This window comes from Babesia bigemina (assembly GCF_000981445.1).
Source record: "Babesia bigemina genome assembly Bbig001, chromosome : II".
Classification (NCBI taxonomy): Eukaryota; Apicomplexa; class Aconoidasida; order Piroplasmida; family Babesiidae; genus Babesia; species Babesia bigemina.
The window spans coordinates 756,320-768,832 of record NC_027217.1 but is presented as its reverse complement, the minus strand read 5'-3'; the positions used below and the strand labels follow the sequence as shown (position 1 = coordinate 768,832).

The 12,513-nt window shown below is 55.5% G+C and overlaps 6 protein-coding genes across 6 annotated transcripts; 2 read left to right on the top strand and 4 right to left on the bottom strand.

The window, feature by feature from the left end:
- Nucleotides 1–349: 349 nt before the first annotated feature.
- On the bottom strand, nucleotides 350–1,705 carry BBBOND_0203310 (prenyltransferase, UbiA family protein, putative; the record flags this gene model as incomplete). Its single annotated transcript, XM_012911906.1, has 7 exons — nucleotides 350–446; nucleotides 494–636; nucleotides 680–883; nucleotides 927–1,003; nucleotides 1,041–1,204; nucleotides 1,406–1,599; nucleotides 1,637–1,705. 7 exons carry the CDS (start codon nucleotides 1,703–1,705, stop codon nucleotides 350–352), a joined length of 948 nt encoding a protein of 315 aa, XP_012767360.1.
- A 1,102-nt stretch (nucleotides 1,706–2,807) lies between these two features.
- On the top strand, nucleotides 2,808–5,451 carry BBBOND_0203300 (eukaryotic translation initiation factor 3 subunit, putative; the record flags this gene model as incomplete). The annotated part of the gene is made up of 3 exons (XM_012911905.1): nucleotides 2,808–3,969; nucleotides 4,380–5,299; nucleotides 5,335–5,451. 3 exons carry the CDS (start codon nucleotides 2,808–2,810, stop codon nucleotides 5,449–5,451), a joined length of 2,199 nt encoding a protein of 732 aa, XP_012767359.1.
- Nucleotides 5,452–5,460: 9 nt separating this feature from the next.
- On the bottom strand, nucleotides 5,461–6,362 carry BBBOND_0203290 (hypothetical protein, conserved; the record flags this gene model as incomplete). Its single annotated transcript, XM_012911904.1, has 3 exons — nucleotides 5,461–5,534; nucleotides 5,570–6,269; nucleotides 6,306–6,362. 3 exons carry the CDS (start codon nucleotides 6,360–6,362, stop codon nucleotides 5,461–5,463), a joined length of 831 nt encoding a protein of 276 aa, XP_012767358.1.
- Nucleotides 6,363–6,553: 191 nt separating this feature from the next.
- On the bottom strand, nucleotides 6,554–8,074 carry BBBOND_0203280 (hypothetical protein, conserved; the record flags this gene model as incomplete). The annotated part of the gene is made up of 1 exon (XM_012911903.1): nucleotides 6,554–8,074. One exon carries the CDS (start codon nucleotides 8,072–8,074, stop codon nucleotides 6,554–6,556), a length of 1,521 nt encoding a protein of 506 aa, XP_012767357.1.
- Nucleotides 8,075–9,349: 1,275 nt separating this feature from the next.
- BBBOND_0203270 (ENOS INTERACTING domain containg PROTEIN) lies at nucleotides 9,350–10,177 on the bottom strand (the record flags this gene model as incomplete). Its single annotated transcript, XM_012911902.1, has 1 exon — nucleotides 9,350–10,177. The coding sequence occupies one exon, from the start codon at nucleotides 10,175–10,177 to the stop codon at nucleotides 9,350–9,352; it is 828 nt and encodes a 275-aa protein (XP_012767356.1).
- Nucleotides 10,178–10,475: 298 nt separating this feature from the next.
- On the top strand, nucleotides 10,476–12,248 carry BBBOND_0203260 (zinc finger (B box) protein, putative; the record flags this gene model as incomplete). Its single annotated transcript, XM_012911901.1, has 6 exons — nucleotides 10,476–10,625; nucleotides 10,730–10,857; nucleotides 10,894–10,958; nucleotides 10,993–11,097; nucleotides 11,136–11,587; nucleotides 11,625–12,248. 6 exons carry the CDS (start codon nucleotides 10,476–10,478, stop codon nucleotides 12,246–12,248), a joined length of 1,524 nt encoding a protein of 507 aa, XP_012767355.1.
- Nucleotides 12,249–12,513: the final 265 nt, after the last annotated feature.

Here is a 12,513-nt window from a genome sequence, read left to right as displayed (position 1 = left end):
ATATTGTAGGCTGCCACTTTGTCACGTCACATCGCACATTCGTGTGCGTGTATCCCGGCGGATTCGCAAAACGTTTGCGAGGAATACAGAGTTAAAGTGTTGCAGACTATTAGATTTTTACGGACCATTTCTGCCGCTTCCAGCATATTTCCCCTCGCCAATGTTCTAATAAAAGTGACCTCTCTGCATTAACAGCGTTTAAAATGCGGCATCGATTTTAAATGTAGAATCATCAACGCCAACTAATCGGTCATACGGCACAGAGCCAACGGCCAGAAGAGAACAAAGATGAAACCAAACATAATTTAAAACCAAAATGTCGTCATTCAATGCATCTTAATGGGTTGTTTTAGTTAGACCGTGAAGATATTCGGTCTTTCTTTTTCACATCTTCATTCTCCGTTGCGACGTAGTAGGACGCAAGACCCACCAGCATGAGCACATGCCTGTGTACGGTGAGTGACGGTACTCGAAGCAATAAAAAGCAACGTACCATAGCGAGTGTAAGAAGAATGCTCTCGCCTCCTCTTTGCACGGGTTATCAAGATAACGAAGGCATCTATAGTTTACAAAGAGGTTGGGGAGTAGCGAGACGATGGCGAAGCTGGGTGATATCAAACCGTAGTACGAGTAGACCTAGGGCAACGCTCAAACGAGTTACAATTTGCGTATAACAAACCATTGGCATTGACGTCAGAATGGTAACCCATTTAACGGATGCTAGAGCGGTGGATCTGCCCGATTCATCCGTCGTACCAAACATTTTCAGTCCCGCGTTGAGATAGTCCTTACGATGGAGCCACGCAAGCGAATAAAAGTGCGGCAGCTGCCACACGTACATCATTCCGAAAAGCATCCACGGATCGGGTGCCATGATCGAACCCTGCATTAAAATTATGGCAGGAAGCAGCAACAAGGCCACCTACCCCAGCCGCGGCATAACCTATAAGCGGTGGTATCGCTCCGACGATTGAGCCCACATGTGTATTCCACTCCGTATAACCTGTATATACGTAACGAAATAAGGTGGCGCAATCTACGTTTTAATACTGTATAGCCGCACGTGTACAGCGCAACGTTCATGAGGGCTAGCGGGGCTGCAACGCTGTCGCCTGTAAGCCACAGCAATGACGACCCGGCTAGTGCAGAAGCACTTCCTAGAACTGCTGCACCACGTGGAGTTATCTCTCTGGTTGGAAGTGGTCTGCATGAAAATGAATTCCCCCATTATACATACAAAATGCGGATACAGATGTATTCCCGCGAGTAGTACGAAACGTAAACTGCGATGCGAAATCGGTCGTACCTCTATTTAATGCAACACACCAATATGATCCATTTCCACAAGTGCATCACCGATCGCCATAATGACATCAACATATTCACACCGGCAATGATAACGTACCGATTACGTGTCCTGACCATGAGAGCATCCGTTTTTCGTTCCATGATTTGATTAAACACATGTGCCGCTGAACTGCAGAGGAACACTCCTCCACATGCGTAAAAAAAGTCAGGCGATAACGCAGGTGTTTTCATGAGGAAGCCGCTGGCGCCAGTGGCGCTGACCCAGAGCGACAGCTTCCATTTCGACAGTTTCTACGCCAACAATTGGTGCCTGACATTAGACACTTACCAGGAATAACGAGAGCGGACTAGACACATTTCGACGTCTGTCTAGCAGCGCCCGGGATAGGGATGTCATCACATCCACTGAATCTCGGGTCCAGTGCAAAACATATTAGACATGAGCCGCCAGCATCAAGTACGCACATGCGCAGATACGTGCATTTATTTTTGCGATGAACCGAACGTTACCCGTTCGCTAGGCAACGCACAACGACAGCGGCCCAGCTTACTTCGTTAAAATTCTGCCATCTATCGTACGCAGAGTTGAAAATAAATAATCGTTATGTACTCAATCATTAAACATTCCCGGGTCTGTAGTAGCATCCGATGTGTGATCACAACTTTTTTACGGCAGGAGATGTGCAGCAACGACGTACACATCGGGCCAAAAAACGAGAAACACAGAGATTCCCTCGTCAAATACTAATAACCAAAGGAAATAAAGGTCTTATTCCTCACTTAACGTATTGTATATGGTACGTGGATTCATACATCGGCTACCACTTTAAGCTGTATGATGATACAGTTGATTACGAAAAAAACGCGTCAGTCGTCTTTTAGGTAACGCAAACTGTTAATACCATTTAGGCAGGTTTTGTAACATGTATAGCCTCTAATGGGTGGTCGAGACATATGCCTTCTATGAAATGGCCACTTTTTCAAGGCAAAACAAACTACAGCTTACACTGCGATATCCTTGCGGGTCACAAATATATGCATTGTACACAGGCTTACTGCCAGATTGCATATAATGGTTGACTGTTCGTGTCTTAGTTGATGCGGCATTTCACAGTGGATGTGTAACGTTATGGCAGCCACGTATGCAGGGTACTAGTGCAACTAAAAATGCGATAAGATGCAAAGAATTGCTCAATTTGCAGTCCCATATTGGAGTATTGGGATAACAAACAGCAAATGGCAGGTATTCCCCTCCGGGGTGATGCCGTGCCAACATTCCCCATCGTGCGCGGAATCCTACAGCACAGGGACTGCGGAGCCTCACATATAATCTGTCCCATATTCCGTCCACTATTTGGCGCCTTGTAATTTCACTGACTGGTGCCAGGGGTAACGACGGTCGCCGCGCAACCGCTGTAACGCCGAGTGTTTGAGGGAGGCTCGCGTGGCCTTGGTGGATTCGCATAGCTACTGCCTTTTACAGCAAAAATCATGCGAAAATGGTCGTGATTACAGAATCTGACCTCACACAGGAGGATATAGAGAACGGGTTGATGGACTGGTTGTCGGACCACGATGAGAGCAGGGATGCGGATGAGATGGAGCGTTTGGCGGACAACGAGGCGCCCATAACGCTGAGCACCGTCTTTGTGTCTACCTTGATTGTGGCTGGACTGCCGTTGGTTTCATCGGAGAAGTACGACCGCCTTCTCGAAATCACACGTAAAAAGCTGACCAAGGACTTCGAGAAGAAGGGGCTGAGGATCCACAAGGATTTCAAGATTGAGATGCCCGTGGACGAAGCCGGAAACACGTATGGTGTCGCCTTTTTCACCTTCGCCAGCCGCATGGAGGCCCAAAAGGCGCTGCAGCAGCTGAACATGTCCAAGTTCGACGCATCGCACACCCTCAAGGCCGCGATGGTAGACGACTTCGACCGCATCGTAAGCGACGAGAACAGCTGCACTCCCGCCTTGAACACTTTTGGATTCACGCGTGAGGACCTGCGCTCCTGGCTGTTCGAGAGCGACCGCATGCTCGACCAGCTGGTAATCCGCTACGCCGACCAGACAGAAATCCATTGGTTCGACCCTCTCGAGCGAGAGCCCGTGCTGATATACAACGGCGAGAGGGAGAGAGCCCAGGGAAAACGCGTCTGGACTGATCAAAAGGTGGAGTGGAGCCGCAACGGGTCGTATTTGGTATTCTACCGTCGCCCCGGTATCGCGCTCTACGGAGGCCCGAGTTTCGAGCTGAAGGTCAGGTTCGAACACCGGAACGTGCAGAATGTCTCCTTCTCTCCCGACGAAGAATACCTGATGACTTGGGATGGAACCAAGGGCGAGGACAAGCACGAAAATTCCGTCTGCATATGGCACGTCATAACGGGTGAAAAGCTTTGCTCATTCCCCACGCCCGACTTATCGTACAACGGCCAAGACTTCCCACACTTCGTATGGAATCACGACGGGAAGTATATCGCAAAGTTGCACCAAAGCGCCGAAGGAAATGAGATCCACGTCTACAAGCTGCCTGAGATGACACTTATCCCGGATGCGGAAGGAAAGCCTGCGCCCTTGAAGTACGCCGCTGAGAAATTCGACTGGTCACCAACGGATGATATTCTATCTATCATCATTCCGGGAACCATCGACACACCAGGTTGGTATACGCGGCTTGTGTGCCTTGCGTGTCTTGTGTAGTTATGCTCTGTCCAGTGATGACGTGTCGCCTCGGAGGCACGTTACGCCGCTTTTGTCGGCACATCGGAGAGCCTTGGTGACTGTCACCAAGTCTCAGGTGTTCGCCGGCGTAGTGGTATTCGTGTTGTGCAGCTGTCGCTACGGCAGACAGTTGAGTGTAGTGCGCTGCAATGGCGCCCTACAATTCTTGTCTGCGACATAGAATCTGTATTTAATGTTGGTTGTTACGATGGTACCAGCCAATGATCCGTACAGTACACTGCGCACAACACCCTCGTGATTCAAACGCGATTGCCAGAGTGTCTTTTTGCTTTTTTGTGCTTAATACTGTTGCATGGCGTGCACTCACCGTAAATAACATTTTTACAGCCCGTCTACTTCTGGTTGACATCCCCTCTCGCCGTGAACTGAGTGCCAGGAACGTCTACAACGTCTGCTCTTCGGTGATGCATTGGCACCCCAGAGGGGAGTGCTTCTGCCTGAGGACCACGATATGCCGAAAGACGGGAAAGAAGGGCCGCAAGCAGTTTAACCAGTTGGAGATATTCCGTCTTCGGGAACGCGATGTGCCCGTGGACACCATCAAAATCGAGGATGCGACTGTGAAGAATCTCTACTGGGAGGAGGGTGGCAGCAAGAGGTTTGCTCTTGTCGTGAGGGACGAAGAAATGGGCAACAGCTCAATTAGGTTCTATCGCGTCTCTGAAGAGGGCACCGCAAGGGACACCGTGTGCGTGACTACCTTGGAGCTGCAATCCCAAATGAACCGTGTCGTATGGTCGCCCAGCGGCAACTACTTCGTTGTTGCCTGTCTGACGGGAGAGGGTACCATCCTCTTCTGCACACTGAACGATAACGACAAGGTTGAGGTTTTGTACAAGGACGAGCATTTCATGATGAACGACGTCAGGTGGAGCCCGTGCGGCCGCTACGTGGCAACGTCCGTCAGGGTGCCATTGCCGACGCACGGCGCTGGACCCAGCATGGACTCATTCAGGTACAGCGCCGAGGCAGGGTTCTGCATCTGGACTTTCCAGGGACGCCGGCTATACGTATCCCGTCGGGAGAACTTGTACCACTTTGATTTCCGACCGACTCCGCCACCCATGTTGGAGAACAGCGTAATCGACAAGATCAAGAAGAACCTCAAGGAGTACAGCCGCAAGTACGACATGGTGGACGAGAAGGCGCGCGAGGAGTACGAGCAGCAGTACTTCGCCAAGCGCAAGGTGGCCGAGGACGCGTTCCTCAAGCAGGCGGCGAAGCTCATGGAATGGCTGGTTCAGCAGGTTTGTCATGTACACGTGTTTTTCAACTCATTTAGGACCGTTACTTGGAGTTCAAGCAAGGTTGGGACAGTTTCTACGACGAGACCCACTGGGACATTACTGAGGACGTGTACGAGGAGGTGATCGAAGTGAAGGAGGAAGTCCTAGATTAAGCGCGAACTTCAATGACCCAGACGCTGCACCACCCATTCGCTCATGAACTTTCTGAGCCTGTGCGCGGGTGCAGGCGGCTCGCCTGTTCACACTTGATGCTAATTTTCGGTAGCTTACCTGAAGTGCAGAGGTACTTGGCGCCGTCGACGATCTCATCCACTGACGTCACCTGCCGCAGATTCTGGTCGTACAGCCGCCTTATGGGCCCAGCAATCAGCGTGAGCTCCTTCCCCATGTTAAAGAGCAGCACGTCCATGTTCTTGATGAACGGACGGACGTAGAACGCGGTGCCGTCGTGGAACTTATCCCCGTTGCGATACAGCCACATCAGCTTCGGCGTGGCGATTTGTACACCGTACTTCTGAACGCCCAGGGTTCCTCTAGGTAGCACGCGCTCGTGCGGCGGTCGCATGACGGTGGAGTACACCTCATGCACCCGGGAGGCCGACTCCGTGTTGCCGTCGTACAGGAACACGTCCTCGCGGCCGGCGAGCCCACGGCCGTTGCCGTTCTCATCGAAGCGCTCGCGGTGTATACCAGTGAAGAACCGATGGTCAGTCAGCCTCTCGAAGACGTCACGGGGCCGGGGGTTGGGCTTGTGCTCCTGCCTGTGTGATCGGGGAAAGGTCTGCAGGAGGCGTGGATAGTTCATTTCATTCGGTGTCCTCTCCAGGTAGTGGTCGTACAGGTTGACGCACTGGGATCTCTTCTTGCCGGTAGGGGTAGAGACAGCATCGTGGTAGGCAGACGGGACGGAGTGGCGGTGTAGCTTGGAGGCGACTGGCGGGGAGTCGCCATCGTCGTAACCACCGATGAACTGCGTAGATGTGTGCGCAAGACGCAAAAAACGTACGTTGTACGCCGATGGCGACGAGACATCCGGCTCCAAAAACTCCACGAACTTCGACATCCTGAGACCAGGCTGCGGCGGCGATGTGTAACCGGTTAGACGTGAAACCAATGCTTCGCAGGGCCTATCGCCGCGAACTACATTTTATTACTGGCAAAACGCCGGTACGGACGATGGCAAATGGCGATGCATACAAGTGCATCGGCGATTGCACCGCTACGTCGCGCTGGCTGTCCAAAGTTAAAATACACTTAAAGCGGCATCTGTTTGGAATCTGCGGTCCACCCACGGTCCTTACCGCGCATAGAGTACAGTATGCGGTGGTAGAACTTGGTGACCGGGTCCTCGAAGAACTCGGGAGGCGGCACCGCGTCGAACGGGAAGGATTCCGGCTCCTCGCCACCGAGGTCGTGCACCATTAGACGGTACATCCGGGACTTGTCCTTGGCATCCAGGTACCCGTATTTCGATATGTTGAAGTAGCGGTTGCGGTTGATCCCCTTGGACGGCACCCAGTGCGACACTCTCCAGCAGGTGCGCGTCCTCTCGTAGCTGTGGCCGCAGTACTCGGTCTCCGTGTAGGCCTTGACCACGTCGCGCCAGTGGTCGACTCGCTGTTGGATGGCTTCCTTCTTCACGTCTTCCATCTGCGCGGAGTCCGAGACGGGCAGACGCTTCAGGGTGATGGTGTTGGTCGCAGTGTCCAAGCACTCGAAGCACCAACTGTTGCTGTCGGCATCCCAGAACACCTCGTTGTCTTCCTGAGGCAGCTGCTGCTCTGCTGCGTTGTCGACGCCGGCCACCGCGTCTGCAGAGGGCGGGGGCGTGCTCGTGGCACGCTTCTTTGGCTTGTTCAGCCGCTGACCCGTTCCAGTCCACATGTCCACCTCGGCAGGCGGGGCGGTTTGCTGGTTGGCCTTGTACAGCTGCATCGACCGCATCTTAGTGACCCAGAACTGCTCCGCGAGCTCCTTAGAGCCGTCTTTGCCATAGACTTTCACTAGGAAGGACCTCCTCCACATGCGGCCGCGGCACTCCCAGAACACCAGCCACCGACCCCCCTGCGAAAATGGCCCCTTGTCGTACACGACGCCGCCGTTGCAGTCGTGGTAGCTCACAGCGGGCACGGGCTCCTCCTTAATGCTCAGCTGCTGCTGGTACTTGTCCAGCGCGCCTACGTTGCCGTTGGCCGGCGGCATCTGCGGCTTCACCAGTGGCGGGGGGACCTGCTGCTTCGTGACCTGCGACAACGAGAGCGCAGGATCCATCTGTTTGACTTCGGCGTCCATATGTGGGTAAAAGTGCTCCATGCTCTGCTTGGCAGCGGGAAACCTGATCATGGGCGACACTGCCACCACCCCGTAGTTCATCATGTTGGGGGCAAACGCGCTGTTGAAATTCACCTGCGGCGGGAACCGTATCTGCTGCTTAACCATCGGGGCGCCGTCGTGGTCGCCCGGCAACATCAGCTGAGGGTTCCTGCCCTCCTCGAACTTGCCGGCCGCGGGCGGGGACAGCTGATCGTGCGATGGGAGCTGGACCCGGAGGCCTGGATGTGACGCTAGGCTCTCGAAAGCTCCAGCATCGTTGTTCACCATGCCTTGCCCTTGCTGCGCAAAGCGGGGCATCTGCACGTTCACATCCTGAGGCCGCCTCGCCGAGGGACCCTGCATGTGCTTAATGTAGTTGGCGTCAAAGCCGAATGCACCAGGGGCGTGCATCAAACCCTGGCCGGGAGACCCGGACTTCATGGGCAATTTATTGTCGTCCATCTGGGCCACAAAGGAAGTCCGAGTGCAAGCGACGAGATCAGTAGGCTCCCGCGTTGCGACAAATCAATCAAAATCGTGCTTTAAGGGCAAAGGGCGCACCTTCTTACTGTCTGTGGCATGAAGCGCAGCGCCGTATGCGCAACGCTCATCGATATGGAATTATCCCTGGAAACGGCTGTCAAAACAAACCACTACGCCCTCCACGTGAAACCAATAGCCGTTGCAGTAAAGACCTCACCTTGACCAGCAAGCACGGTTGTCTAGACTCCACGAATACTCTGCACACCGGCTTACTCAAGCCCAATATCGACGCAAATCGGTATATTTTTCCGCCATCACTAAGCGTATAAGCGATGTGCGGAATGGAGCGGCACACACCTCCAGAATCCCGAATACAGCGCGCATATAGCAGCCCAGCGGATCACACACACGGTAGGCGGCGATCTAGACAATTAAAACCGCCGACGCGCGACACAAAATTCCAACCCTGGCGATCCCGAAGACACTGCTGAGAACGTCCAAACAATGCGAAACGTATGTTTGAGCCAAAACGTAGAGAGCAGATATTATTACAGCTATAGCGCAGGAGACTGCCGCGATGCTCCAGTGATCTACCGAGACGACCGCTGCAAGTGGAGCATTACGCGTACGACCATCCTCTTGTGAGCAATTCCCGGCCGAGAGGAGTAGTCAGGGCACCTCAAATGTGAAAAACAGCGCCGCGCAGATAATTCTCGGTGTGCTACAACTCAAGCCACGACCCGCTACATTTAACTGGGGGCGGTGTGTATAGGAAGATGACGCTTGCAGTGCCGGACGCACAGCAGTCAGAATCTTGTCTTCTAAGGCGACACATCCAACCGAAAAACCGATGCACACTACGCTTTTTTAAATACATTATGCCGTAGGGCAACAGCGAATCGGCTGCCTCGAAGGCTGTGCGTCGCCGCCAAGCCGACCGGGACGGTGTCGGCTGGGCGTCACCATGAGTCGAAGGCTTGGCTTCGCGCGAGCGTACGTTACACCAGAGCGACCATTGAGTGCATAGGTTGCTACAGAGGTGTACGTACGGCTTCCGTGCGTTTTATCACGAATGCGACATGGCCGGGGTACGCGACCGTCGGTAGCAGCCCGTGTGCCCACCGTCATCGGCGGAAGCAGCGTGATAGCGATGTGTTGAGCTATATTAAGGTGTTATTGGCGCCGCATCCAGTGTTATTGGTGCCTGCAGTGTCTGGCCCCGGAGTGCCGACGCAGCGCCGGCGTTGGCCGGGATCACAGCAACGCCTCTCGGTATTTCTGTGCCATGACGCCGTTGTGCGCGGCGAATCCAGTTCCGCCGGGAATCAGCTCGATGAACAGGCCGTCTTCCTCGGCGTTAGACAGCTTCAAGTAGCGGCGGAGGACCAGCCTGCCGGTTCTGCGGTCCAGCAAGACAGGGTTGTGCGATATCGGTTGCTGCGACACTGAGCACACCCAGGTGACCCCAGAAGCGGGGTCGTCGGACTCTTCAGTGTCGGGGTGCATTTCCACCAGGTCCTTGATCTTCAGCGGCTTGCCTGTGATGGGACACTTGAGACCGGGCTTGGGCTTCGGGGGCATCCTGGCGCCGCGCTCACCCTTCGTCTCCGCATCGCCTTTGCGCGTCGCGTTGGCGACCCAGAAGTTACTGTCGGCCGCTGTGGTTGCCTTTTCGCGCTCGTTCGGCGCGCCGCTCGCCTGGCGTTTCGCGGACTTTACCGTGCTCACGCCGAACACGCTCGTGTCCACCAGCTTCCGCTTCAGCGACTCATGGGTGCTGTGGAACTCCTCGGCCTTCTTAGCCTCCTCGTACAGCAGCTGCGCGTTCCACTCCTCGACCTCGCGCTTGTGGTCCTCCAGCTGCTTCGCGCAACACTTTAGGATGCACTCCTTGCAAAACACGTAGCCCGCCGGCGTGCAAACAGGCTTCACCGCCGTGGACAGGCAGAGCCAGCAGTGCTCGCATTTACGCATGGAATCCGCGCCGAGGCGCTGACGCAGCGTGTTGAAGTCCTTGACCTTCCTCCTCTCATGGTACGTGAAGACAGCGTTGCCGGTGTTATGCTTGCTGTGTCGCGTCATCTACGCAGGCAGCGGCGGCGTCAGCTAGCAGAGCAAGAAGGCGAGGAGCGTAGGATCAGGGCGACGGCGGAGTCGCCATTCACAGCAGTCATCGGCGCGTGCAAGAGCGGTGTTTGCCGCCTTCAGCTTGATATTGCCGCGTTGTATTTAACGTCTATATTTCGACGGTGGCGTCAGGCGTGTTGCCGGCTGTAACGCGCCCGTCCTCCGCCATCGGCGCGCGTGATGGCAACGCCGCACGCAGCCGACGCTGCTGGAGCAGCCAGAGCACACATCACGACCAATCGCACTCCTAACGATGGAGAACCCCGTCGTGCGCGACAGCGACGAGTGGAACGCGCTGGAGTTCGCGCTGCAGCTGCGCTGCAGGAGCTCAAGGGTGACCCTGCTACAGGCGTGGAACGTCACCAAACCGGATGCTGTTTCGGTGTTCAGCAGATGGGTACAGGTACGTGGATGCATTTAGAAGCGCACTTGCAAGTGTCTGCGGTTGAAATGAGTGATTTTGAGGTTCCCTGCGCGGCTTCTGCGGCCCTGCACATGCTCTCGCAGACCACTCCCATCGTCGAGGCGTTTATAGACGCCGGCGGCCTGGACCGCAATAACTCGACCCAGGACGTGTGCACGCGAGGCTTTGAGGTCGGCAGCAACGGCTTCAAGGTCAGCATCGGCAACATACAGTGAGTTGCGGGGAGGAAGGCTGCAATGTGATACAGCTGCGCGAGCTTCCCCTTGCTGCGTTCGACGCTGCGGGACGGCGCAACGTCGGATACCAGAAGCGGTGGGTAAAAGTGAATGCGACTAACGCTCTACAGGCGCCCTCGACGACAAGGGGCAGATCCTGCCGCCTAAGAACGCAACCACGACCAACATCATGTACGGCGACAGGAAGGTATACGAGTACTTCGTCTGTGACGTCGGTACGTTCGCCAGTTGCCGCCACCGTGACGCCTCGCAGCGTTGGGCAAGGCCATCGCCGCAGCCGACGAGGTCGAGGCGCAGCGGCTTAGGCTCACCATGCCAGTGGAGTACGACAGCATCTACCTCGAGAACCACGGCCGTGAGCGCTTTCTGGACGTTACTGCGATGTTGAAGCCGCGCGAGCCGGCGGCGGCGCCGGACAACCGGCCTGAGGAGTTCTTCTCGGAGGGGGTGCTCCCGCAGTTTGCGTTCCGCCGGGAGTACATCATCTACGGCGCCTCGCAGATACTCCCGCGGTACCTCATACAGTTCGAGTTCGACCCTGCTGCCGACGAGACGTTCGCGCTGCCGCTCTGCGACAGCTGCCAGAACGACGCGGCCACGATATACTGCCCTTCGGACACGGCGCGCATATGCAAGAAGTGCGACGAAAAGCTGCACACCCAAAACAAGGTGGTATCACGCCACATCCGCGTGCCCCTCAACCAGGTGCGGCAGTGACGCCAGTGGTAACAGATTTGCGCAGATGCCGCGTCCCGCCGCCCGCTGCAGACTCCACCCCTCCAAGGTATACACGATGTACTGCACCTTCTGCCACTTGCCGGTCTGCCAGCACTGCGCCTCGGGCCACATCCACGGCCAGGGGGCCAACGAGGCAAACTCGGCGCGCTTCGTGCCCATCGCAAACGCCTACGACGCCGCCATATACGAGATGCAGCAGCAGTCCAACAACGCAATCTCGCGGCGCCGGGAGTACCTGAAGTCGCTGCTGCAACAGGTCGACCGCATCGAGCAGGCAGTGGAGGACAACTGCGAACGCGTCGAGGCCAGCTGCTACGAGAACCTAGAGGCGACGCTCAAGCAGCTGCATAGTAAAATAGGAGGCTCCCTCGAGGAGCTGGTCGCGGAGCAGACCGAAAACAAGCGGCAGATGAGCGAAATCGAGTGGTCCGAGCACTTCGCGGACTACTTGAAGAACACGTTGCTGCCGGCGGACTACCTGCGCGCATGGCTGCGCCACTGCCGCGTCCGCAGCGACATGGACGCCGACGCATACAAGGGGCCGTTGCAGGAGATATTCCCCGATCTGGACATGAAGGGAGAGCTTGCCATCACACACGAGCATGCGGCTGAGCACGTGCATAAGTGAGGCGACGGCGCCCTGCGCATTGGCGGCTGAACTGACGTGCTAATGCCGAGTGTATCGTAGAATCATGTACCTACGAAGGCATTGTAACCGTGATTTAGCGAGTATGCGCCGCGCTGTAGTGGACACGCAGTTGTGTAGATGGTGGCTCAACGAGGCTCACACCTGTCAGCTTGACATGGAGCCGGCCCTGACGTGCAGCAGAACCAAAATGCAGTCGTTGCAGGGCGTTCGCCGCTGCTGGGCAACATAGTGGGCCTATGAGGCG